Source organism: Pseudovirgaria hyperparasitica, assembly GCF_010093815.1.
Source record: "Pseudovirgaria hyperparasitica strain CBS 121739 unplaced genomic scaffold EJ05scaffold_2, whole genome shotgun sequence".
In the NCBI taxonomy this organism is placed as follows: Eukaryota; Fungi; Ascomycota; class Dothideomycetes; order Acrospermales; family Acrospermaceae; genus Pseudovirgaria; species Pseudovirgaria hyperparasitica.
In genome coordinates this window covers 1,404,093-1,430,104 of record NW_022985550.1, presented here as the reverse complement: position 1 = coordinate 1,430,104, position 26,012 = coordinate 1,404,093, and the positions used below count along the sequence as shown (strand labels likewise).

The following is a 26,012-nucleotide window of genomic DNA, read 5'->3' as shown; positions in this document are numbered from 1 at the left end:
TGTTGTTGTTGTTGTTGTTGTTGTTGTTGTTGTTGTTGTTGTTGTTGTTGTTGTTGTTGTTGTTGTTGTTGTTGTTGTTGTTGTTGTTGTTGTTGGCCAGCCGGACTTGATTTCCACCACTTTGCAATAGTTCAGACTCCGGCGTTTTGCTATGCTCACATCCTTTCGGACATGCACTATGGTCTCGCTTCCACCACACCAGCCTGTCCAGCTTGGCCGGCTTCTTGTGCTCGTTGATCTCGAAAATGGCAAGCCGGACCCGCGGATGCATCTCCAGGAACTTCAAAAAGGCAGCTTGCTGTAGTACGGGAAATCCTTCATTCTGGTGCACCAGATGCGCGACTTTGTGCATGGCATGGTTGAACAATACCTGACACCTTGACTGCTTGTCAATAGCCGCAACATCCTCCATGTCGAATGCAAAGGCTGCGAGCCGCGCGTATATCGATCTCTTGAGCATACCATCGGTCTCATGCGCTTTGATCCTGCCCGCCATGACCCACAGCTTGATACCATCCGCGAGCTTCTCTGGCAAAGGCATGTTGAAAGCACTCTTCGTCCGGCATGTGCGATCAAAGTACTCGATTAACTTGCCCAGCACACCGGTCTCGCCACCCTCGATGTCTAGAGATATGATGGCGGGGCACCGCAGTCTTTCGCGGGCAAGCTCGGAGAAATACATCAGCATGGCGCGCGGGATGTTGCGCATGATGTAGACTTTGCCCTGCGTGCGAAGACAGATGGAGACCTTGGGGCCTCGGACGAGGTCGTGGCGGTCTCGCATGGTAAGGTCTTTCAGGGGTGTGTTTTGGATGCGCTCCAGAATTTCTAGAGCATCTTGGGCATTGGTATGGGGTTCTATTGCTTGAGTTGTTGGGATATGCGAAGCTCTGATCGCAAATAGGGGTGGCAGTCTTGGTGCTACGATTGCTCCTTTCGGTGCATTCGGGGGGAGTTGGCCTGGGTAGGTGATCTGCACTCCTGATTTTCGGATTGGCATGCGGATGACAGGCTTGGGTGTCGAATCTTTCTTCTCGACTGGCTGGGGAGTCTTGAGGGGGACTGAAGCTGTCTGATTGTGACCCATGGTTGATGAATAATAACACGCACGACAGATGAGAGAGATATGGATTCGGAAGATGGATGTGAGTCTTTAGTAGTAGCAAAGGTGATCAGAAACTGGAAGCTTCGAGTATGGCTCGAAGACAAGAAATGGGTGTTGAGGAACTTCGTAGAGATAAGACAGGAAGCTTCATGATATACAACTAGCTGGCCAAATCTGGCTGGCAGCTTTCGAGTGAATGGGTCCCGTCATGCCCTATTCAATAAACCTCTTCGTCGCACACCGCCAATGCGGGTGGAGGGATACAGGAAGAAAGCCGGTCCTTATTGGAAGCATAACATGCCCTTCACAATAGTCCTGCTGATATGTTAAAACAATAGTAAGGGTAGACTGAGGAGTCTGAAGACTGAGTAATGACCAGTGAAAAGAGCTATTATGCTTGCTCCATGTTGATCTATTCTGCTGCCATGCTCTGTTACAGTCTTCACGTCTGCCGAACCATCCTGTCATATGTGAGGGGTTTGAGCCTCATGATGCGTCCCCATGGACGTGATGCTCTCATACGTAATAGTACTCACAATGTGCTCCATCATCCCACTTTCATTCAAGAGGACTAGAACGAACTGATAGTATCAAAATCCTCGTCGCTGGCCACTAAATAACATCCCATCGGAGTGTTGGTGACTCAACCACTGATTCTATAGAACATGACAAGCAATAGACTCGTCAATAGCGACTGACGCACGACCATGTGACATATAACGTGAAACAACATCTCTGAATAGGCAGGAGCGGCCCGCCGCAAGTGAACAAGCAAGCAATGCTGTGGCAATCTGGAGCTTGCCCCTGCCCGGCGCGCCCCCCTCCCCCCTCCCCGCTATTCATTGTTTTCTTTCCAAAGCAGACTCGATCCTCATTGGCTCCAGCAGGTCTCAAAATGGTAATTATGAAAAGTGTATATCGTTGAACCGCACAGCCGACATATGGCGGAATATGTCGGTATATACCGGAAATATGTTGGTATATGCCGGAATATGTTGATATGCAAGCTCATATCCAACAGCATCATGCAAGATATGGACAGAATCTGTAATAAAAGGATGGAAGGATATGTTTACCTCTACAGTTTTCTCTTAGATATTTATAACTTAGACTAGAGGAAGCACGGGGCTGTAGAGTACTGTATTACTAGTCTACCAAGCTTTACATTATTATTAGTATTATTATTATATCGTTTAACCAATAACCTCGGACGCAGTCTGTTTCGAGATCAATATGGTTGAGAAGGTATATCAAGAGAATTATCATCGTGGTACATGGTTGGTCTATATATATATATTACTGGACTCCTGCAAAGCTCAGAATCCTGTTGATCCGCGGGAGTCCTGGAATTTGCGATTTAGCAGATCGCCTTTTAGGCTAATTGCAGGCCATCTCCACTACTTGCGTAGGTACACTGTAATCCCACTAGCAGATGACATATCTGGTGTGTCGAGCTATATTGGTGCTTGGATATAACCACACGGCTAAATGAATCCGACGGACGCAAGGCCCGGGATATGCTCTTAGTTCATTTGTGAATGACATGCTCCAGATGCATTACATGATGCAGTCCTGCAGCAAGCATTAATGGAAGAAAGCACGACGTATTTCGAGATACATATAGAACTGCCTCTGGACTACTTCTGAAGTGGTCCCAATCGTCAGAACAATCACATCCACATCCCAAACCCCCCTGAACACTCACCCAGTAGCAATCGATATGTATCTCTCACTCCTCACAACCGCATCACTCCTCGCCCTCACAGCCCTCGCCATCCCCGTCCCAGACCCCCTCGAAGAATACAAACGCGCCGGTCCAGCCGCCGGCGTCATCATCACAACCTGCACCTCACCAGGCCAACTCGCCCTCGCCTACGACGACGGGCCCTACCAATACACGCAGACGCTCGTCAACACGCTCAACGCCGGCGGCGCAAAGGCCACCTTCTTCCTCACCGGCACACTGTACGGCTGCATCTACGCGCAGGCCGCAGCCATCAAGTCCGCGTTTGCCAGCGGCCACCAGCTCGCGTCCCACACATGGACGCATCCGCAGAACTTTGGCTCGCTGACGCCGGCGCAGCTGACTGCGGAGATGCAGCAGCTCGAGCAGGCGTTTGTGAATATAGTGGGCAGGAAGCCGACTTATATGCGCCCGCCGTATCTGGCTACGGGCGGCAGTGTGCTGGGCACAATGAAGACGCTGGGGTACAGGGTCATTACTGACGATGTGGACTCGGAGGATTGGAATGGGAAGACTGTGGCGCAGAGCGAGGCGAAGTTTACGGCGGTGGGCGCGGGTGGAAATGGTCATATTCCGTTGATGCATGAGACGTATGCAACGACTGTGAATCAGCTGACCCCGTGGTTGATCAACTGGGCCAAACAGAACAACTTGAAGCTGGTGACAGTGGGTAAGTATTCCGGCTACTTGAATGACCGTATTTAAGCTAATTGATTGCGCAGCTGAGTGTTTGGGAGATCCCACGGGAGCCTACCAAGCACAAAATTTCACTGGTAATGGGCGAAATAGTTGCTAGGAACCCCTGTAGATACAGAGACGGCCTCCGCAAGATAATCATCGCATCAGGATCTATTCATACGCTGTATAGCAAAAAGGTATAATACACATATCATCAGCCATACCAATCCGTGCCGTGGTCAATTCGTACCTGATATATGATTGAAACATCAAAACACTGAACACCAAGTGAGCCATAAGCGCACACAAATGCCTTGCATGTAATTCATGAGCCGGTAGAACGATGAATGTGTCATTAACGTATCAGAGGAAGTATTCTCCTCTTGTGCCTCTCCCGGCGGGTACAGCCCGTCTGTTGTCTGGTACGGCACTGAAGATTGTAAAGTCTGGTTTGAGATCCTCCCCGAGAGACATGATCGAGGCGACATTACCGCATCGGTAACAGTAGTTGGGCGCAGACCAGACAGTGACGACATCCTTATCCTTGAAATGATACTGTATGCTCAGTCAAAACATGTTCACGATGATGATTTATCCAAGTCCACATACCTTGTACCCTTCGTTCACCAGCTGGTGCGCTCTGGCAATAAGCTGCAAACCATTTACGTGGTTAAATTCACTCGAGACCTTATCCCCAAACAACCACCCAGCTCCACGAGGGCTTACGGCCCAGGTGTCAACGTCCTCAGGGTCGCTCCAGACAAGGTCGCAGAAGGCGCCTTCATGAGGTATCTCTTGAGCTCTTGCCACAACTCGAATCTGGTCAAGGGTCCGAATCTCTGGTGACAGTCCGCCGTGCACGCAGAGAACTTTCCCGTCGACTATAGCAGCGAGAGCTAAGAAGTCAAATACTTGACAACAGGCTTTCCACACAGAGGCATTTCCGTATTTCGTCTGACATTCTTCGTAGAACCCATAGACCTGGGTGATCTGACGGGACTCATGGTTACCCCGAACAAGTGTGACTCGATCTGGAAACCTGAGAATGATGAGCACGGCGTTCAGATTGGTCAAGGTAGATGTTGAACTTACTTTGCCTTCAAGCACATCAACAATGTAAATGTCTCTAGACTGAAATAACCGCGGTCGACGAAGTCCCCGAGGAAGATGTAATTCTGCTGACCGTTACCTCCAAGCTTTACATTCTCATATGTTTCTGTTTCATTCGACATCGTGCTTCTTGCGGCACTCACACTCCTACTTCTACCCCGCTGCTCCTCTTCTTCCTCGTCGGCATCCTCCTCCAACTCTTCGGCATTACTAGGTGATGTGTAGTTTTTATCAGCTTGAAACCTCCTCTTCATCTTCCGCTTTGCTTTTGGATCTTTGATTGTACTCGGTGGCTCTATGTCTGCAGCGCTTATGGTCTTGGTCGGGACGGTTGGGGGTGCTGGAGCGCCATCGTTTGGCATGCCTCCGGCAACCCTGAAAAGCTCGAGAAGGTCGTAGAACTGACCATGAATATCACCGCACACCGTCACTGGAGTTCTTACAGGCTGGATATTCGACTCTGTGTTGCAGTCAGTAAGAGACGAATACATCGTTGTGCCGCCCAGCAACCTCAAACGTGCATACTGAGGCTGCTAGCTATAGAGAAGTGAATAAGGCCAAAATGACTTGCCTTCCATTAAGCACTCCTTGACTATCTCACAGAGACGTTTCATGTCGGCCTCTGGAAGATATCTGCACAATTTGGCCTGTGCAAGCCATTCGTCAGGCCCCGCGCCCTTGGAAAGTCGCGCCGGACCTGGTTGCGGCACGTCGCCAGCTTTTGCCATGGTGGCGGTTTGTGTACTTCTCTCAGTTGTAGAAGGAATAAATGCGTAGGAATAAAGGTCTGTCGTGTGACTGCGGCGATGTATCGGACTTTGGTGGTATCATTGGACGGCTCAAGGAAGTGAAGGCAGCACTGACGACAATCAAGCGCAAGTGTACGAGGTGAGTGACTTGTGCGCAGAAAGGCGCATGGTGCAGGAATAAAGAACGAGAGGAGACCGCGAGAATATCTGGCTATTCTTGCGAGGACATGGTCATTGAAGGTTGACTGTGTTCGCCGTGCGTCAGGCTCGGGCTGGATGTCCTCGACGCGCCTTTCCGTTCTTGCTAGGCGGTGAGGTTTCCCTTGGTGGGGCGTCAGGCTGGCAGGTGCCGTCTAGAATCTATGGATGCTGATATCACCAGGCGGGAACTCGATTGCGAACTCGCGACTGTTATCGTCGCTTGCTACTTCTTTGTTGTCCTTCGCCGACCATACTACCGACGTCTTTTTAAAGTCAATTCTCAAATGTTGTCTCCATATCGTTCCTCAGCTCTCAATCACCGAACCAGCTTCATCCATCTGGTCCCTCATTGGCAACGCCATATATTCCCTTGTCACATCAGACCCTCACCTTTTTGATTAGCACGAACCGCCCCAACCTCACTTGTACGCAACACGCCTTAACCTCCTAGAATGCCAAACCCCTCACAGGCTGGAGCTGCTAATGGTGTGCTTCCTGCCCCGTCAACAATCCTCCAGAAGAATGCGCCTCAATCAGCCGCTCGAGGCGGGCCCAAAGGCACTCCTCCGAAGCCAAAGTTGAAGTTCTGCATACGCAGACTTCCCCCAGGTCTTACAAAGAGTGAGCTAGAGGAGACACTGGGTGACGAATGGAAGCCTGGCAATGGTAGAGTTGACTGGGCCAATTTCAGAAAGGGCCGGACCTCTACAGAGTATGTTTACACATCTTGACGTTGGACAGTGACATGATTAACGAATCAATCCAGTCTTACAAAAACTTCTAAGCCATCTCGATATTTGCTTCATCTCACGGACTCTGCTTATGTCGCTATTCTTCATGATAAGGTCAAACAAACGACCTTTATTGACGCTCGTAACACAGGAAAGGACCCTGTATTAATTGCACCGCCTTCACTTGAGCATGCTCTGTACGCGAGAATACCTACAGGTCGTCGCGTCAGACACGATGCTCGCCAAGGACAGATCGATCAAGACCCGGAATACCAGGACTTCCTCATGAGCTTGACTAACCCTGTCAACAAGCCGAGTGCTTCAGAAGCATCTGACCTATCTGCTCAGAAAGGAGAGAAAGTTACTACTACCCCACTCATCGAACACTTAAGAGAAAAGAAGGCCAAAGAGAAGCCCGGATCGAAGCTGTCCAAGCACGCACGAGGTGAATCCAAGGACGAAAAGCCGGACAGAAAGCTTAAGATTGGTAAAGATGGTGGCATTGTAGAAAAGCCTAAAAAGTTGAGCCGCAAAGAAGCGGCTAAAGAAGCCGTCAAAGTCCTCAACAAAGAAGTTGGAAGCGCGTCTGTCGGCGCAAAATCTCAGGAGAATATCCCACCTGCAGGCTCGACCTCGGAAAAAAAACGTGAGCGTGGTAGTACTGCAGCAGCAAAGGCACTGCTCCAGCGTGATCTTGGCATAGGTCCAGCGCCAGTCAAGGGACGTCGTGGTGCAAAGAGAGAGACAACCGCCGAATCAGCAGCCAAGAGCGGAGAACCAACAGTTTCGGTCAAAGATAGGGAAATCGCTGGTGTGACTCCAACTCCGGAGAAAGGTGTTGTTTCGGGAGAGTCGTCCCGACCACTGAAGGAGAAAGGTCGTTTCTCTCGCGCTGAAAGAAGAGCGCACAAAGCAGCAATCGCTGAAAATAAAGACCGAGTCGAGACACCCGCGGATGACGCCTCAAAGGTCAAACCCCCTGTAGCACCCACGATATTGAGGAAGCCTGCGAATGTTCCAAAGCCTGTTAGTGCTTCTGCATTACCCCCAACAGGACCCAAATTGCCATCAGCAACCCCGAAAGGACCTGCAGCTTCGCGACAAGCGCCGCCAATTTCTGTTCCACCGTCAGTTTCGGGGGATGCTGCTACCACACTAGCTCCGACTGGCAAACAGGGATTTCTCAAACATGCCAATCCGTCTCAAGGAATTACTGAGCCCCTGATCGAAGCTGCTTTGTCGGCTTTTGGTGCCGTCGAAAGAGTCGAGATCGACAAGCGTAAGGGCTTCGCTTATGTTGAGTTTGTCGAGCCGGAGGGATTACAGAAGGCGATCGCTGCTAGTCCCGTCAAGATTGCTCAGGGAGCCGTTCAGGTCCTCGAGCGAAAAGACCGTCCGGCCAAAAGAATTGCACCTACTCAGGTGTTGCCGAGCCCCCCTACGGCACCAAGGGGAAACACCGTACGGGGTGGGGCCTTTGCTGGCAGAGGCCGTGGTGGTGGTCGAGGCGGTATCATTGGCAGAGGTGGGCGAGGACCCCAGTCTATCAACCCTCCTCAAGGAGCTCCAACACCGGCGGGCGACAGCCAAGGTCTCCCGTTAGCAGTCCCGAATGCCACAACGTCTGAAGTTTCCACATTAGCCACCACATCTACTTCCATTACTGCGGCTCCTTGAAAGGCCTATGGTCTTCGTATAGCAACTTTCGAGGTCTTTCAGCCCAGTAATCCCTGGAAAGCTCACAGATGTATACATTCATGGCAGCATACGCTACGGAAGATAGCTTTGACACTACAAACTCGATCCATTATTATAGGCGCTATAGACGGACTGGCAAAATTTACCTCAAGCAGCGGTTTTCATTGATGCCAGGAACCACCCTATCAAGGCATGAATCAACCTGCTCGACGCATCAAGTCTAAGCATTATCGACTCGAGCCACGCTAGAGTTGGGGGAAGACTCAGGCAGGGGTCAAGGCTAAAGCACTAGGCTAAGAAGGACAGACACATGGAAGGATCTACTGCGAATATCTTCAACAGTATGCTCTATTTGTGAGACCTCAGGCTCTACTCTAGTAGAAATGATAAAGAAGTAGCAAGTTGATACGACTTCGCAAATACAGAACATAGTGGTGTGGCGTGCCAAATGCATGCACAAGTAGATTTATCGAGTGCTCAATCAACCCTGTAAGAGACGTGCGAAAGATAGCATCCCTTCACTATAGTACACAGCGTAAGAAGCGAAGCGGTATGATTATATCTAGGTCTCACATAGAATCTCACATAGAGTTAATTGTTGTGTTCTGCTACTCTTCCCCAAGTTCCCCTGAAGTCGGGGAAGAGCGGAGGTCAGCAGGAGTACGCTAAAGCCGGAGGTGGGGCAAGGTGAGGGTGACGCTCCTTGTTCTAAGCTGTGACAGCTCATCGACGTCTATACAACATAACTCTACATGCTGCGACATGACGCGCCCGTCTCGCTCGCTACCAACATGGTAATAGCACTATCGGACCTGCGGATGGATCTCGACGGACTATGGCCCTACGCCGCAGAGATGTGATCCTTGCAGGAGTTGCAGTCTTCATCGCTTGGGGTTTTGTGACCCACTGGATACCTTCCAGTCGCTATCTGCCTTGGGCATTTTCTACCGGAGTCCTCTGCACTGTTATTCTGATTGCATGGCTCCTGTTGACTACTTCCCGAGGTCCCGGTGTACGAGCAGGAGCAAGGAATTACGGACCTAGACATGCGGCTTTTGCCAGACCGGACGCCTGGGAAGCCGAGACGAGAGCGTTGAGTGCTCGCTCAGAATACCTCCGAGAACCCATATACGAGCCGTCTTTTCTTATATCTGGGAACATCGATGGGTTGATAGATCTCATACTGCGGGATTTCGTACGAAGCTGGTATGATCGCATCAGTACGAGGCCAGCGTTTACGATCGAAGTGGACAGGTCTATGCGGGAAGCCCTGGCAAATATACGAGACAGAGTGCTGGCTGTTGACCTGATAGCTGTCGGAACGTCAAAACTCGTCCCAATAATTACAAGCCATATGAAAGAATTCTATGAAGCTGAGAAAATTGTTCGCGGTCGAATGCTGTCGAGGAATGTGACTGAATCTGAAGAGCTCGATCTTGCCATCGCTGCGAAATACAAGGATGGTAAGCTACACCCAGCCGCGTCCCTGGCGTTTTCAAACACAAAACTGGGTCAACAACAACATCTGCGTACCATTGTCACTAGACTGTTACCTAAAGTTCTTCCAACAAACATGACTACAAGTCGAGCCGTAACAGTTCTGATCCAGGAGATTGTATCTTGTGCCGTTTTATTCCCTGTCATGCAGATGCTTTCGGATGCAGATACGTGGAATAAGATGATGGAAGCATATGTAAGCCCTAATAAACTTTCGCATCACTTTCGTTAACGGTCCACCAGGGTCACACTATACTTCAAGACCGCAAAACAGTTCGCAAATTACGTGAAGCCTTGGACGAACATGCTCCTCCGTCACCGCAGAACCTCCGACCAAGACAATTCCCGAGGCTTTCTCCAAACGACAACGAGCGAAAATTCGAGCGGTTCATTCGTGCCATCAAACAGTGTAACACCCTGTCCGATGCACGGCGCTTTAGAAGCGAAATTGCTAGCCAATTGTATCGTGACTCCGGAGTCGAAAACCCTGATACAATCTATCTAAGACGTCTCGAGACAGCAAAGAGGATCCTGGATCAGAAAGTGGCTCAACTGGGAGTTGGTGGTGCTGCCAGATCAAAATTTGTAAAGCCAAAATCCAACAACCCCGCACCCAGGCTTGAAAATGCTTCGTTAAGGGAAGTTTTGTATAGCTCTTCTGGGCTCTCGTACTTCATGGAGTTCATGGATCGTCAGAATTTGATGCGGCTTGTCCAGTTCTGGATAGTTGTAGATGGCATGCGCAACCCGCTAGAAGAAGACAACGAAGAAGTTGACGAGTCCACTGAGACTCTACCACAGTGGACAGCAGCCGAGCGAACGGACATTGCACAGATCAATGATGCGTACCTCACCAAAAGCGAGCTGGAGATAGCCTCTAAATCGAGGCACCCAGTGTCAGAGTTCTTGAGGGCTGGAAAGGACGCAAGTCCATTGCAGTACCACGCAGCAAGGAGGGCAGTCCTTCGAGCGCAGACTGCAGTGTACAATGAAATGCAGGATCCGTACTTCCAGAAGTTCAAAAGAACAGATCTGTGGTACAAATGGCTTGCATCTGATGAGGCTGGGTCCTCAGTGTCTGGTCCCAGTATTCATCAAGGTGACCATACACAATCATCTCACTCGCGCAATCTCGGGAGGCTCCCACGGTCCAGTAGTGCAAAGCACGTCCTGCAGAAGCCGACTGATTTGCGTCGAGCCGCAGTCTCTTCGTCAAATCTCCAGGAACACACCACACCTGGTACCGAGCAAGCAGCACGGCGATCCCTAGACGCTACTCCGGCTCGTACACCATTATTTGACGACGAATATGATTCAGATGCTCTCGGACAGTCAACGCAAAGTCTTGAATCGGAATTGGACCCACCAGCGACGGGTAGTGATGCAAATGTAGTAAATGCAATGCAGGCAGCTTTGAATGACATTATGGGTGACGATGGGCCGGAACGAGAGCCTTTATTCGACAAGTCTCCAGTCGATAAAGATTCACTGAGAGGGTCGTTCGAGATTCAACGATCTAACTCGCCGTTATCTCAGGGGATGAGACCGAGTATAGCCTCTTTGGGTCTTGTTGGAGCTCCATCACGCTTGGGTGTCTTCAATCAAGATGATCTTTTCGGTAGCGAAGAAGCCAAGTTTCGGGAAGACGAGGTTGATGATTCGGAGAAGAAAGGTGACAATGAGGACGACGAGATTCACGAAGCCGCTCCGGGGGATCTGGGCCTAGCTGAAGCCATCGATTCTTTGACGCAAGACATCGAAAAGTTGGTGACTCAAGAGTCCATCGTAGATTCGTTGACAAACAAAGCCGAGCTCACTAATAATGCTGCCGAACTAAGAATCCTTCGCAAGTCCAAAGCTAGTTTGCAGCGTGAGTTGCACCGAAAGGAGCTCCAAAGGCAACAATACATCGTACAAGAAAGCGACAATAGCTTGTACGGACGAGCAACGATCTCGATAACATCTATCATGGTTGGCACGGAGGACGATGGCCATGAGTATGCAATGTATGTCATTGAAGTCAAACGACAAGCAGGCGATCAGATGCCAGCTGCAGTCTGGGCTATCACGAGACGTTACAGTGAATTCCACGACCTCAATAAGAAACTGAAAGCACGCTACCCTCATATCCGAAACTTGGAGTTCCCTCGCCGACAAGTCATGCTCAAGCTCCAAAAAGATTTCCTCCAGAAACGTCGTCTTGCCCTCGAGCGCTGGCTCCGCGAGATTCTACTGATTCCCGCTATCTGCCGCTCGCGTGAGCTTCGCGCCTTTCTCTCACAACACGCAATCTCCTCATCAGACCAACATGGTTCCGAAGTCGACTCCCGCGACTTTGTGTCCCGCATCTACAGCTCCGTTACCGACGGCATGGAGGAGTTTCTCGGCAACATTCCCGTGTTAGACCAGCTTTCCGTAGCTGGGCAGAACCTTATCAGTGCCGCGACATCTCAACTTGCCACCGCGCCGAACGATACTTCTACATCCACTGGCCTGCCAGGCGCTGTCTTGAATGACGACCCAGCGACATCGACAGAAGCTGAGGCTGAATTGCGCGCGTTCGAGAATAGAGAGTTGGAGCCCTTTGTCAAGCCCATTGCAGACCTCTTCGTCGAGATCTTTAGCCTCAACACGAACAACAACTGGCTCCGTGGCCGGGCCGTGGTGGTCGTACTGCATCAGCTGTTAGGCGGCACGATTGAGCGCAAAGTGCGGGATATGGCGCGTGGGCTGGTCGAGGAAGATAACGTTGTGCGGTATCTTAACATGGCGCGGGATACTATGTGGCCAGGCGGGAAGATGCGTCCATCGGTGCCTCGCACAGAGGCAGAGAAGAAAACGAGCAAGAAGGAGGCAAGTGTGCTGCTAGCCACGTTGGTACCAGATTTGGCGGCGAATGTGGTGGGCAGGCAGAACGCCCAACAGGCGAGCAGAAGGATCGCGGCGACGTTCAATAATCAGCGATTGAAGTGAGTTGCCTATGTGGTAGTATTCACAGATGGTCTGCTAACAATGCCATAGTACACACCTGGTATTCACGTTACTTGATGAGATTATCGGCATCATATTTGACGAGCCGTCGCCACGATGAGTCATGAGGGACATTAGGTGTTGCACATATTGGTTTCATGGTTGAACTTATGGGTACATAGTTCAAGTTATACCGCTAGATCCCCTACATACGAGCACCTCCGCTCGAGGATTGTTGAAAATCGTAATCCATAATCAAAGCTCCAAACTCCAATGCTCAGTCCTGATGCATGTCTTAGGATGGTGGTGCAGCAGGCTTGTGGTATTTGCTTGGTACGAATGGCATCTTCGACACTGTTGCTTTGCGCATTTTGCTCCTGACCTTGACCTGGACCTCTGTACCTGACTTGTGCATACCATCCTTGATATAGCCCATGGCGATGTTCTTTCCCAGTGTCGGCGAAGGGCATCCAGATGTGATGACTCCAACTTCTGCCCCTGTGTCGTCGTGAATGGTCATACCTTCACGGGCAGGGGCTCCTTCTACTATCAGTCCTATCCGACGCTTCTCGATAGGGGAACCTCCTTTCTTCACTCCAAGGATCTGCTTGTTGATCGTGTCGGCGCCGTAGAAACCGCCTTTCTCTCTGCGACTCTTGCCCACGATCCACGATAAGGCGGCCTCAGGTGGAGTGATGTCCTCGTTTAGATCATGCCCATAAAGGCACATGCCGGCTTCCAAGCGCAGGCTATCTCGCGCACCTAGACCTGCAAGACGGAGCTTCTCCTTTCCTGCACTCTCGAGCAGGAATTGTGTCACCGCGGTGGTTTCCTCGGCAGGGATTGAGATCTCGAATCCATCTTCGCCGGTGTACCCAGCGCGTGAAATGAGTAGGTCGCTTGATTGTCCAGTGGGCAGGGTGACTTTACCATACATAGAACAGCCAAAGTATAGCCCTCCTAGCTTTGCCTTGTCGGTACCAGCTAGTGCATCTTCTAGTATTTGACCGGCAAGGGGTCCCTGTAGGGCGATTAATCCTTTGCCTTCTAAGATTTCCCATTTAGGGGCATCGCCGTGCTTTGTATGGAACCTTTTGAGTTCGGACGAAAGATAGGCATGGTCCTTCTCTCGACAGCCGGCGTTAGTGACGAAGTAGAACTCTTCGGGACCAAGACGGACAATGACACAATCATCGATTATACCGCCTTCGCGGGGAGATGGCTTGAGAAGTGCGGAGAGGGTAGAGGTGAAGGGTGCAAGAACGGCAGGTTCGGCAGGTGTTATAGTCTCGAGAAACTCTATAGCTAATGGTCCGGTGAGACGATTCTGAACCCTATGAAGTGAATGAGAAATTGAATTCGAGTTGAGTACGTATTCGAGCTTACATGTGGCTAACGTCGAATATGCTGGCTTTTTCGCGCGTCCACTTATGTGACTCCCCAACGCTGAGGTCGGAGTACTGGACGGGCATGACATAGCCTCCGAATGGTACAAATTTGGCTCCATAGCTTGCATGGAGATCGTATAGAGGTGTTTTTGCATCTGGATCAGAGATCGCAGCAGAGTTGTTGGTAGCGTATTGCCTGGTTTGTACCGCGGGTCTGCGTGGTAGACGTGAACCAGCTACCGATAACGGCGGCAGGTATGCGATGCTTTTGCGCAAGCCATTGAAGCTTGTATGAGAGCGAACGATACCGCTAATGGCTGGCTGTATAGCCATGAGCCTCCGTTTACCCGACATGACCGTAAGTTGATGCAGGGCAATTGCGAAAAGAAAGTTACCGGAGCGAGACGTAGAAAGATATATCTTGAGCACTGCTTGTGCCGCCGATAGGCGATCGGAGGACCTGAGAGCTCTGCTCGACTGCCCCGCCCGAGCGCTATGACGAAAGTGGAAAGGCGGCTTAAGTACCGCTCTCCGTTGCTTGAGGCTGGAGCTAGGTATTGAAGCAAGCATCGGCATAAAACATCGTTGACGAACGCGACCTCCCTCCCCCCTCGGCATAACATTATTGTTCTTTGGATCGTCTCTCAATCATGTCCAAGGGCGTGAAGTACTGTCTCATCTCGCTACCCGCATCCATTGTCCCATCAAGCCACCACGACGAAGCACTCGAGCATGTTCGGAAGACAGTATCAGACAATGGATCAACCTACGCTTTCTCGATCCCTGGATTCAAGATAGGCTCACTTGATGCACTGGTGCAACAAGCGGATGATCTTGCAAAGCTCGAGAGCGGTTGTGAAGGTGTGGTCAATAAGGTTGGGGATTCGCTACGAAGTTTGCTTGATGGCGACGAGAGCAAGATCACACAGCAAAAAACAATCAATGATAGTAAGGCTCACGGGTCATTGCTACTCGAATGAATGATTCTGACGTCGTATATAGAGCCTGTCGACCAGTACCTGCGCTCATTTCAATGGAACAAAGTCAAGTATAGGGCTGACAAGTCGATATCAGAGCTCATCGACTCTCTCCACAAAGTAAGTGTCTGTATTTGAGTTGCCCGGTCGCATCAGCTGATTGTTTGTTAGGAAGTTGCCAGCATTGACAACGACGTAAAAGCAAAGTTCAACCAGTATAACCAGGTTAAGACTAATCTTGCTGCCTCACAACGACGTCAAACGTATGTACTCCTCATGATGAAGACTATGTAAAACCTTCGACTGATACGCTCTGCCCTAGGGGTAATCTTTCGACCCGGTCGCTTGCTGCCATTGTACCACCTAAGGCCCTCATACAAGATTCTGAATATTTGGACACTCACCTCATAGCTGTACCCAACCAACTCCTCAAAGACTTTCTGAAGTCATACGAAACACTAACGCCCATGACTGTCCCGCGATCGGCGACACAAGTCGCCTCGGATGACGAATTTACTTTGTATACGGTAGTGACCTTTAAGAAGCATAGCGCTGAATTCATCCACAAATGTAGAGAGAAGAGGTGGACGCCAAGAGAGTACAAATATAAGGAAGGAGACAAGGAGGAGGAGCGGAAGGAAGCCGAGCAGCTTAGCCAAGACGAGCGGAAAGTCTGGGGCGAGGCATTACGACTAGGAAGGACAGGCTACAGCGAAAGCGCTATGGTCTGGGTGCATGTTCTGGCGCTGAGAGTCTTTGTGGAGACCGTCCTGAGATACGGCTTGCCTTTGGACTTCGTTTGCGCGTTAGTACAGGTATGTGTTTCGACTTCAAGCTTCTTTTGTGGTCTGACTCAAATGCAGACAAATCCCAAGGTATTGAAGAAGGTGAAGACCTCCTTAGAGGGAGAGTACTCATACCTTGGTGGCAACGCGTTTGGCAAGGACAAACAAGGTCGCGTCAAGAAGGATGATACAGCGCTAACGAATGAGATGCAAGCCACCGGGCATGCCGATGGCAACGAGTATACCGCATATGTTTACTATGAGTTCGAGATAGTATAAAAGGAATGAGAAACTGCATAGCCTGTGCTATGACAGTGTTGCCCGAGCCGCTCACAGCTAGTCGAATACTTCACATGTTCGTCTAAGCACGTTGCATACTGACAGAAGACTCAAATGATACAATTATAGTATCGTACGGAAGCCAAGCACTCACGCCGCCGTTTCTGTTGCCGTATACAATATAGGAGGCCGGGGGTTGCGAGTCAATGCCCTCAGATACCGCTCCTCGTAATGGATGAAGACAGGAGTGATCGGTTTGCTTTTGATAAGTACAAGGGGGTATGCATGCACATACATGTTCATGTTCTATGCGGAGGGCGCTAAGGGGAATAAGACGAGCCGTGGGATGCGTATTTCCGGGCTCTCGTGTGTTGCGGCCCTGGCTGCTAGCTGATGTACACAGTGCCAACGGATCGGACGGGATTTCCTAATGATGCAATCGCCTGAACAACGGAGAGCATCGACCCTTGTCGTAGATTGAATTGATTCAAGGTCACGTGGATCAGCCCTGTCTTGCTCCGCACCGCTACCTCGGGCGTCTCGGTCCACAGTAGCGGGGACAAGCAGGGTGCAAGAAGCATAGCTTAAGTTCCCGTCGGCATTGTCGAGACGCCGGATTGAAGAGAAAACAATCACATCTGCTTTAGATATTGCATATCGGAACTTCGTGTATATTTAAGATGACATCTCAACCGGTTGTACCATTCTCGGATCCGCCCTATCTCTGCGGGCTACCATCACCGATCTACAAAGAAACACATCTGAAATGGCAGAAAGCTTGTCGCGAGTTCATAACAAAGAATCTTACGGAAAATGCCTTGGGTGAGTTTCTGCGACATGGATTGGACGTGCTGGGCCTGACTGGGTGCTAGAATGGGACAAGGAGAAAACATTGCCGGGGAGCGTCTGGGATGAATTCGTGAAAGTTAACATGCTTATTCCCAATCTTCCTGCTCCTCTGCCTGTCGAGCGCTTGAAATCACTCGGGATCAACGACATTCTTGGGTTGAAGGTGGAAGACTTTGACGCCATCCACGGCTTGATCTACGCTGATGAGGTAAGTGTTGACCGATGCCTGAGGACAACTCGTATTGACATTCATTTGTAGATGGCTCGCAATGGTCTCGGCGGCCCAAGTGCGTCCCTGACCACTGGTATCGCGTTCGGCGTGCCTCCAATCCTGAAGTTCGGAAGCAAGGAACTCCAAGACAGACTGCTGCCGGATCTTCTCCTCGGCAAGAAGCGCGCGTGTATTGCCATTACCGAGCCAGATGCTGGCAGTGATGTCGCTAATATCACCACTGAGGGTAAGAAGTCCAAGGACGGCAAATATTGGATCATTACCGGAACGAAGAAATGGATCACAAATGTTGGTGACTTTCCGAAAATATATTTGTATACACGTCTGCAATGATGCTGACCATACGGAACCAGGGTATATGGGCTCACATCTCCGCCATGGCCGTCCGAACAGGCGGTAAAGGCCCAGGCGGCATCTCCATGATCGCCGTCCCACTTCTCGGCCAAGAAGGTGTTGAAATGCGCCGTATGACTGTCGGTGGACTCGCCACTTCTGGCACCACATTCATCGAGCTCGACGAAGTCAAAGTCCCCGTTGAAAACACAATAGGCCAAGAAGGCGCCGGGATGAAGTACATCATGACCAACTTCAACCACGAGCGCCTGTCCATCGCAATCGGCGCAACAAGGCAGTCCCGTGTTGCACTCAGCACCGCGCTCGAATACGTCATGAAGAGGGAGGCGTTTGGCAAGCCGTTGATCGACCAACCTGTGATCCGGAATCGTCTTGCGAGATGTGGAGCTATGCTTGAGAGTCAGTGGGCTTGGGTGGAACAGTTCTCGTACCAGATGACAAAGCTTGATAAAGCGACCGCGGATACGGAGCTTGGTGGTCTCACGGCACTTTGCAAGGCGCAGGCGGGTATTGTCGTCAATGAGTGTGCGCAGTGTGCTATTCTCCTCTTTGGCGGGAATGGATACACTGCGTCAGGCCAGGGCGAATTGATTGAGAGTAAGATTTACCACCAAACATCTGAAGGGACCAGCAGTATTAATCAGCGTATAGGATTATACCGAGATGTGCCAGGTGTGAGGTCAGTTATCAGTCCCTTCTATGAGCCAGTTATATACTAATCTCCGAGCAGAATACCAGGAGGCTCAGAAGACGTCATGCTCGATCTAGCAGTGCGACAACTGGTGAAGAACTACCAACGAAAGACGAAGGAGCTGGGCAAGGGCTCTTCGAAATTGTAACATATACTGATCTTTTAGCGGATTCTATCGATGTTCTTTTTTTTGGCTGTATCTTTGTGCGATAAGTATTTCTGGAGGAGTAATAACAGTCGTTTTGTGCATTACTGGTGATGCCTGACCAGCGCGATTCGTGTCAAAAAGAGCGAAGATACAACTTATGAATATAGCATCATGGGGCCTTTGGACAGCTCAGTGAGTGAATGTACAGGTACAGCTGGTCGTGAGTGCAAGTCAGTGGAAGAATTCTTGCTAAGTCACGGGACGACGTGAGATCTCTCATCAATGATCAATCCTTCTAGGCCATTCAGTGTTATAATTGTTTCACGAATTGGCATAACAAAATCATAAATTCACCATGAACGGACCGGCATGGTGCAGATTCCGGGAATTGGAAGGTGAGGGATGACTAGCTGAAAAGCGGTGAGTATCATTGAGACAGGCAGGGGGCACAGTCCATCGTGACAACGTGATGAGGTAACACTTGAATGGCATGAGTTGTCCTACACACAGAGCAGCTTGAGACTGACACGAAGCACAGCTGTCAGTCGATCTGACGTCTTACAAAGCTTTAGCCAGCTGCAACAGCGTGACATTGAAGCTGCCACGCGCATTTCTAAGGTCTGACGAACTTGCACCTATGTAGATGGTATGGATATTCAGCATCAGCTTACGTCAACAAGCAAATCGACAAGGAGATGACTCCGGCCAAGCTCTTTGTTTGAAGCCCGCTGTCAGGGAAGGAAGGGTGCACGAACGCGAATCATGCTTTGGATATGATGTGTGCACACATACACACACACCACACATCCATCCATCCCGCAGATCGAGATACGTTGTCTTCGCGCGCCAGACGTTAGGAAATGCGGAGACAAGGTTTTCCTGAAGCATCGAGTCTGGACAGGATCTGATAGGCTGTGAAGCAGAAATGTTGTGAGAGGATTTCCGCACCAGGAATCTCCGATCCACCACAACGGGTAGCAGGTATACAAAAGCACGATTCGACAAGATGCGTGTCGACAACGGTATGACGTCTCACAAGAGAGTCTTCTCAAGAAGGCTATTGGTTGGTCTGACGCGATGTCGTGTACTTAGCTCGACAGACACATGGTCGATGATGGCCGGCTCGGATTGCAATGCTGATTACTGGTCAAGAATGGGAATGGAGGAAGCCAAAAAGCTGGGGTAATTAGCTGGCGCTGGCCATGGGGGAATATGGCGAGCATGGCAGTGGGGCGCGGCAAGGGGATACACCTAGCCCTAGCGCCAAATGTAGTAAACACGCTAATAAATGTGATTGCTTCTTGTGGTGGCTTGCTTGCTTGCCAGAAATCTGGGGTAACGCTGAAGGGGGGAAAAGGGTTTGTTTGACAGGAGGAGGGAGTGATATGCATAGCGGGACGATCATATGGATGAAAGAATACTAGTCAGCAGTGGTGTCAGCAGGGTTAGGAAGTGAATACCATGCCGTTTTGGTGCTTGCTGGGCTGAGAGAGTGTGCAGCAGAGAGCGGAAAGAGAGGCAGGATGTCGATTCGATATAGAGATTCACGATCGCACTGCATTGGGACCAACGAGAACCGGAACAGCTTGGTCGTAATAGCTCGCGTCAAAGAAAGACGGGGGCACAGACGCAGCTCACGTGTGTAAGTGAAATATGCAGAGCATCCATGGCGAGAGAGAGAAGAATGGTGATGGCTTGGCTTGGTGGCGCGGCACTTATTCCCGGGCTTGCCTCTTAGCAATCATACTAACACTGCTACAGCGACTCAGACGAACGGCAGAAAAGAACACTACACAACAACAGACAGCACAGAAAGTCCTGTGCTAAACCGCCCGCAAGCCCGCACTGTTATGACAGAACTGTCGATAACATGGGGAGATCGTGATCGAATGTCGACACAAGTCGACCACCCCCCCGCAAGTTGTTGCCCATATATGCTGCCATGCATACCCCAGCTATCTCCGTTGCGGTCAAGGCACCAACCACCCAAACGCTTGAACTAGGCAGCGTGTGTGATTGGCTCTCACCGATCGAATATCAAGTGCCATTTACAAAGAAATAAAAACAAGCTTCACACCATATCAATCTCGCGTCACGCATCGGTTTTAGGGATGGAGTCTGGAGGGAGATTACTATTGCGCGCTTGCGCCAGTGACGCTGGCTGATCTTTGCTGACTTCGCGATGGAATGGAGCGGCGGCGCAACTTGCAGGGCAGGGTAAGAGAACCACACTTTGATTACATACATATGTACATACACACATGCTGGCTAGCTCAGGTGTGTCCAATTGTCATATGACAATTCAATTTCGCAAGCAGGCAGGAGACGAGCGGACGTGCGTTCTGGCGACGAGAACGACATCGACAACGCATGTGGAGAAGTCGAATTGTTCATGTGGAGTGTGGTTAATCATCAATTTTTTGCCTCCTGACGGAAGCTGGATTAGCGGATGTGCTTGGGAAGTCCATGGCCGGCCGGCGACCGGGCCTGTATTACAATCTACCTACACGCGGCGTTGGTTCGGAGCAAGACGACAGCGTTTTCACTCTCCACTGTTCAAGACGGCGAGCCCCCTTGTGGATTGTAATCGGCCGTATGAGCATTGGGCCGTTTTAATTGAATGTGAGTACTACCTTCTATACCGCTACCGCTACCGCTACCGCATCCGAGGGGACTTGCCGGCGTCGTCCATCCATCCATCCATCTGTGGGGTTCACGTGGAGCTTTGAGTGTCGAGTCGAGTGCGTGCAGAGAGCTCCAGTTCTTTGCAGCGTAATTCATTAATTAAAGTGTGTGTTGCGTGCAGCACGCAAAAAAAAAACGCTCATGCATTCATCCATCCTTCCATCGGATATGGGCGATGCAGGTTGAAGAAGCTTGACGGCTCGAGCTTTAGGTACTTTGTTGGTGAGGTTAGGGTATGAAGCACATGCAGATCGAGATGAGTGCGCCACGCCCACAGATTCCTTACGTCAGGTCCTCGTCTCTTGCAACAGACAGACAACAGACAGAGGAACTGGGGTAATAGTGGTAGACAGTTCAATAGTCAGCGGATGGCAGCACTGGCAGAACCAAACGGAGTAGGAGACCCGGCCCGAGTAGGCTGGGGGAGCCCTCCACAAAACAGTCTTGCTGTGGCAGATGCATGAGATGCTGCTAGGCGCAGACTCCACAAATGGAGTGTCCCGATGATGGGCGACTTGTCCTCACCAACATCGAACCAGGGGGGGCCGCTATCAACCTATGACCTATACGGCATGCTTGGAAGCTTGACCTGCTGTTCTGGATGGATGGGGTGGGACCGTGAGCACACACTCGCAACACTCACTAGCCAGGCTCGTGAATCCTCCGCTCGTCCACAACATGGCTAGAGGTACGGCCACCCTGGGCGATGGCCTATGGCCCTGGCAAATTCACTATCATACTTATAGCCATCGTGATCCCCCGGCGTGTGTTTGGCATGTTTTGGCCGCGTGCTCAATTGCTCTCCCACATCAAGCATCATCAAACATCGCTACTCCGGCCGTAGCTTGCCATATCTCATATCGAACTTCACCACTACGATACCATTTACATATACACATCAACAGCAGCCATGTCGGACTCCTCCTCCATCGCTTCGGACTCGCCAGAGCAAATCACACCCAAGACGTCGTCGCCTGTGAAACGCAAAGCCTCCGGAGCAGGCCTAGACGGCACATCCACAGGCAGGCCGGTCAAGAGACGGGCATCGAAGGCTTGCCAATGCTGTAGAGCCCGCAAAGTACGATGCAACGTCACAGAGCATGGAGCTCCGTGTACCAACTGTCGCCTAGACGAGGTGGATTGCATAGTATCGGAGAGCAGGAGAAAAAAGTCAGTATATTCTAACTATCCTCTTTTGCTTATTGCCCTTTCTCTCAACGCCGCGTGTCCCCGATTTGCCCATCCAATTGTCGAAAGAAAAGAGTTGGGAAACGTCATGGTGAGCAGAAGCAGCTTGCTTGATGACCTGCCAATGGTCCAGAACCCAAGAGGATTACTCAGTCTCGAGTGTGGTCACGGCATGCATGGGAGTTTGTGAGCGTGGAGCTGGTGCGGGATGGGGCCGCTTTCTGCTTTTCTCCAGCGACCAGTGGCGTTTTGGCGGGGAAAGTTCGCTCGAAGCGTCGCCTGTCGACCAATCAGCAAGCAGCGCCCACTCTGAGTACTGTACCGCGCATCGCCATTAGGGGAAAGGAAGCCGAACAGGAACAGAGTAGAGCAGCACAGAGCACACAGCACACACAGCACACACAGCACACACATCACAGAAACACAGAAACACGGACTAACAGATGTCACGCGTTGCAGGAAATGGACCAAAGAACACGACGATTCCTTCAGCAAGTCTGCCGTCCCCGATGCATCAACGGCACCGGCGACGGCGACGGCGACGGCAAAGACAATTGCTCCGCTGCATCATCATCCTCGCGCGCTCGCACAGCGTCGAGACACCATCATCGGCCTCTCCCCCTACCCACATAGCGTCGAACCGCGGCATCTCGACCACGTCCCACACTCAATTTGTATGTTATTTCGCTCTTCTTTTCATTTCTCGCCTTTCACTTCTCCAATGACGTCCATTTTAATTTAATATCGACGCTCACTTCACATGCTCATCTGTGACCTGCAGATCAATCGCACTCCCAGCGTGCAAATCATGGTTTCCAGGATTATAATCGTCGCATGTCCATGGGCTCTGCGACCGTGCCATCCCTCAGTTATTCAATTGCCCCAGATGTTCGTCCGTCGTATCTGCCGACGCTGGCTCCCAAGCTGCCTGCCACCCTGCTCCCCTTGTACATGAAGCCTCTGCCTCCAAAGATTGGACCAGATGAGATATCATATCTGGAGAAGAAAGGTGCCCTTACTGTTCCCAGTGTGAAGCTGCGAAATGAGCTGCTGTCCGCCTACATCGACTATGTGCATCCGTATATGCCGCTCCTGGAGCTGCACGACTTTCTCGCCAAGGTTGACCGCGACGACGGCACGGCTGGGCAGGTCAGCCTGATACTATTCCAAGCCGTCATGTTTGCAGGATCAGCATTTGTGGACATGTCTCATCTTCGCGCGGCAGGATATGCGACGCGCAAAGAGGCTCGCAAGGACTTTTTCCAGAGAACAAGGGTAAGCCCCACATATATGCATGCGTGACACCTGCATCCACTTGCATGTGATTCTGCAATGCAACCGCTGCCTTTCGGTCTTACCCGCTAACGCCGCCACAGCTTCTGTACGACTTCGATTATGATTCCGACCGCGTCTCGCTCGTGCAAGCACTGCTGCTTCTCACCTACTACTACGAAACCCCTGATGATCAGAAGGACACATGGCACTGGATGGGTGTCGCCACCTCGGTGGCATACACGATCGGTTTGCACCGCAATCCTGAAAAGTCAAGCATGGACCTAGCTAGGGTCAGACTGTGGAAGCGAATATGGTGGTCGACTTACATGCGCGACCGCTTAATAGCTTTGGGCATGCGTCGTCCGACTCGCATAAAGGATCAGGACGCCGATGTGCCCATGCTTACCATGGACGACTTCGAGATCAGCGCCGTCCCTGACTCTATCTCATGCATACCGCCTAGCTGTCAATTCGCCCGCAATGTCGACAAGCAACGGGAGCTGGCCGTCATGTGCATCGAGAAAGCCAAGCTCTGCGTGCTGATTAGCCTCGTTCTCTCCAAGCAATACTGCGTGCTGAATAACCAGCAGGGCTTAGCCAATGACCGCACCACCATGATGTTGCTACCTAAGCAGACAAACCCAGAAAAGTGTGAAGTAAAAGACTGTGATGAGGAGCTCCAGAGATGGGTCGATGAGCTGCCGTTTGAGGCACGCTACACTGAAACATTGACTGGTGAAAATGTCAACGACCTCCACAAAAGTCTGCTGCACATGACCTACTTCACGACGTTGTCAGCCCTGCATCGTCCTCAGGTCTTGCCTGCCATGCCTGTAGCAAATCCGAGCGAAAGTGATCCCGAGCTTCTTGAAATATCGAAGCTCAAAGTGCGACAATCTGCGACAGCCCTTACTTCAATTGCTTCGCAACTCGACCAGCGAGATCTGATCAAGTATCTGCCCACCACCGGTGTCACTTGTCTTTTGCCTGCTATCATCATTCATTTGCTTGATATCAAGTCAACCGACGAGGAGACTCGACGTGCCAGCCTACGCGGCTTTACTCAATGCATGCAGGTGATGGGCAAGCTTCGTGAATTGTATGCAGCAGCAGATTATTCCGTAGCCTTCCTCGAGGCTGCTATTCGCAAAGCTGGTATCCAGCTACCCACGATGCAGCCAACCAGTCGAAACGGCACACCAGCACAGCAGCGTCCGACGCTCAAGCGCTTCATTACCGTCGAAGACTTGGTCAACGCCGGCCGCAGTCTCGACCAACCAACTGTGCGGTTCTCTGACGCCCAAGCAACACCAGGCACAAACCTCACTCCACCCCCTGACTCCGACAACGAAATGCTCGGCAAACAGGGCATCAATCCTAATATGCTTTCTCAAGGTGCCGATCTCAACACCTCCGACGAAGAAGTCGCGCGCCGTCTCGAATCCTTCCTCGCTTCCACGCCCCCCAGCACCGACGGTAGTGAGCACGACACTTTGCAGCCGGCTGGCATGCAGATGATGAAAGACTACAAGGATTTTGGCACCGGCACCGGCACTGGCACATTCACACCGAACATGCTGAATCCCACGCAGCAGATGATGTGCCAGGACATCTTCACCGGCCTCGGCAACGAGCTCGAAGACATCGAGTTTGACAGTCTGCTCAACCTGGATGCTGTTGGTGGAGAGACATTTGCGAGCTTTGCACAAGAGAACACCATGATGCCGACTGAGCACGCATACGGCGAGATGGACTGGACGAAAGTCTTGGCCAGTTGAGCGTCACCGTCTCTCTAGTGTTGTTACTAATATTACGATATTCACACATATCGGGGCGCACTAAAAACGATCTGAAACGAATATTCACGACTATATGCACGGCTTGTAACAACACCCGACATGTATCTTCAACAGCTATTTTTTGAATTATTATCGATATTTGGGTGAAAGGTTTTCTTTCGGGTGCCACTTTGGAGGGACATATACATTATGGCAGGCGGCTCAGGTGTCAATTTTTTTAAGGCGCGCTTGGAATAGCTAAAAAAACGGCCTGGGGCGAAATGTTCTTTCCACATCCGCTGCGCTGAAAAGGAAGTAGCGAGATGGAAAGTAGTACAAGTACTCTCGGTCTGGGAGGAGGCGTCGGTGTTTTTTTGGGGGGGTAATTCTTCTGTTTACGAAACATCTGGGCTGAACTCTTTCTCTAATCATGGGAGTGGTGGAGGAAGCGCAATTTTTTTATTTCTAGGAATTGCGTAGTAGGACACCAAAAAAAATTGAACGACTTGCGATGCCTTTTACTCAAAAATAAATCGCCTTGTCTGCTGTATTGAAATGAATGAATTAACAATACAAACAATTTCCTGCCTACTTTTGCGATGAATTGATCGACTGATTGATTGATTTTCTTTCCTTGAAGTTCACGCAAGCTCGACCGTCCTTGCTTCTCTTCTTTGCTCTCCGCAAACTACTGTATGATCTGTCAATCATGCATTCTCCCCCGCAGTGACAATCCATGTTGCCCTGCCCAGGATGCTGATCCGCCAGGATCTATGGGAATTAGGCACTGTCTGAGGTATATTAGATACACAGACATACACAGACATACACAGACATACACAGACATACACAGACATACACAGACATACACAGACATACACAGACATACACAGACATACA

The 26,012-nt window shown here is 50.7% G+C and overlaps 9 protein-coding genes across 9 annotated transcripts in view; 6 read left to right on the top strand and 3 right to left on the bottom strand.

The window, feature by feature from the left end:
• The window catches only part of EJ05DRAFT_472961 (uncharacterized protein), a 2,112-nt gene extending 664 nt beyond the window's left edge, over positions 1–1,448 (bottom strand). Inside the window, exon 1 of the mRNA XM_033743287.1 lies at positions 2–1,448. Within this exon, the coding sequence (XP_033604476.1) occupies positions 2–1,087 (1,086 nt within the window). The 5' untranslated portion in view covers positions 1,088–1,448. The remainder of the gene's footprint in view (position 1) is intronic.
• A 1,377-nt stretch (positions 1,449–2,825) lies between these two features.
• On the top strand, positions 2,826–3,645 carry EJ05DRAFT_434724 (polysaccharide deacetylase; the record flags this gene model as incomplete). The annotated part of the gene is made up of 2 exons (XM_033741671.1): positions 2,826–3,519; positions 3,572–3,645. The coding sequence occupies 2 exons, from the start codon at positions 2,826–2,828 to the stop codon at positions 3,643–3,645; spliced, it is 768 nt and encodes a 255-aa protein (XP_033604475.1).
• Positions 3,646–3,675: 30 nt separating this feature from the next.
• Positions 3,676–5,365, bottom strand: EJ05DRAFT_522271 (Metallo-dependent phosphatase; the record flags this gene model as incomplete). The annotated part of the gene is made up of 4 exons (XM_033748780.1): positions 3,676–4,082; positions 4,137–4,566; positions 4,620–5,067; positions 5,239–5,365. 4 exons carry the CDS (start codon positions 5,363–5,365, stop codon positions 3,891–3,893), a joined length of 1,197 nt encoding a protein of 398 aa, XP_033604474.1. The 3' UTR covers positions 3,676–3,890.
• A 674-nt stretch (positions 5,366–6,039) lies between these two features.
• Positions 6,040–7,995, top strand: EJ05DRAFT_482822 (uncharacterized protein; the record flags this gene model as incomplete). The annotated part of the gene is made up of 2 exons (XM_033745208.1): positions 6,040–6,299; positions 6,354–7,995. The coding sequence occupies 2 exons, from the start codon at positions 6,040–6,042 to the stop codon at positions 7,993–7,995; spliced, it is 1,902 nt and encodes a 633-aa protein (XP_033604473.1).
• Positions 7,996–8,737: 742 nt separating this feature from the next.
• EJ05DRAFT_194509 (uncharacterized protein) lies at positions 8,738–12,691 on the top strand. The gene is made up of 3 exons (XM_033739692.1): positions 8,738–9,709; positions 9,757–12,482; positions 12,535–12,691. The coding sequence occupies exons 1-3, from the start codon at positions 8,852–8,854 to the stop codon at positions 12,602–12,604; spliced, it is 3,654 nt and encodes a 1,217-aa protein (XP_033604472.1). The 5' UTR covers positions 8,738–8,851; the 3' UTR covers positions 12,605–12,691.
• Positions 12,616–14,305, bottom strand: EJ05DRAFT_448415 (glycine cleavage system T protein). Its single transcript, XM_033742302.1, has 2 exons — positions 13,870–14,305; positions 12,616–13,817 (listed from the first exon to the last, which is right to left on the bottom strand). The coding sequence occupies exons 1-2, from the start codon at positions 14,223–14,225 to the stop codon at positions 12,779–12,781; spliced, it is 1,395 nt and encodes a 464-aa protein (XP_033604471.1). The 5' UTR covers positions 14,226–14,305; the 3' UTR covers positions 12,616–12,778.
• Positions 14,306–14,432: 127 nt separating this feature from the next.
• On the top strand, positions 14,433–15,995 carry EJ05DRAFT_530415 (vacuolar ATP synthase subunit C 1). Its single transcript, XM_033748972.1, has 5 exons — positions 14,433–14,819; positions 14,874–14,968; positions 15,020–15,111; positions 15,171–15,663; positions 15,712–15,995. The coding sequence occupies exons 1-5, from the start codon at positions 14,522–14,524 to the stop codon at positions 15,910–15,912; spliced, it is 1,179 nt and encodes a 392-aa protein (XP_033604470.1). The 5' UTR covers positions 14,433–14,521; the 3' UTR covers positions 15,913–15,995.
• Positions 15,996–16,386: 391 nt separating this feature from the next.
• EJ05DRAFT_530414 (short-chain specific acyl-CoA dehydrogenase mitochondrial precursor) lies at positions 16,387–18,452 on the top strand. The gene is made up of 6 exons (XM_033748971.1): positions 16,387–16,734; positions 16,785–16,969; positions 17,021–17,281; positions 17,347–17,944; positions 17,999–18,026; positions 18,078–18,452. Exons 1-6 carry the CDS (start codon positions 16,593–16,595, stop codon positions 18,184–18,186), a joined length of 1,323 nt encoding a protein of 440 aa, XP_033604469.1. The 5' UTR covers positions 16,387–16,592; the 3' UTR covers positions 18,187–18,452.
• Positions 18,453–21,592: 3,140 nt separating this feature from the next.
• EJ05DRAFT_194395 (uncharacterized protein) lies at positions 21,593–25,241 on the top strand. Its single transcript, XM_033739691.1, has 4 exons — positions 21,593–22,041; positions 22,519–22,733; positions 22,841–23,334; positions 23,436–25,241. Exons 1-4 carry the CDS (start codon positions 21,782–21,784, stop codon positions 25,110–25,112), a joined length of 2,646 nt encoding a protein of 881 aa, XP_033604468.1. The 5' UTR covers positions 21,593–21,781; the 3' UTR covers positions 25,113–25,241.
• The last annotated feature ends 771 nt before the right edge of the window (positions 25,242–26,012 follow it).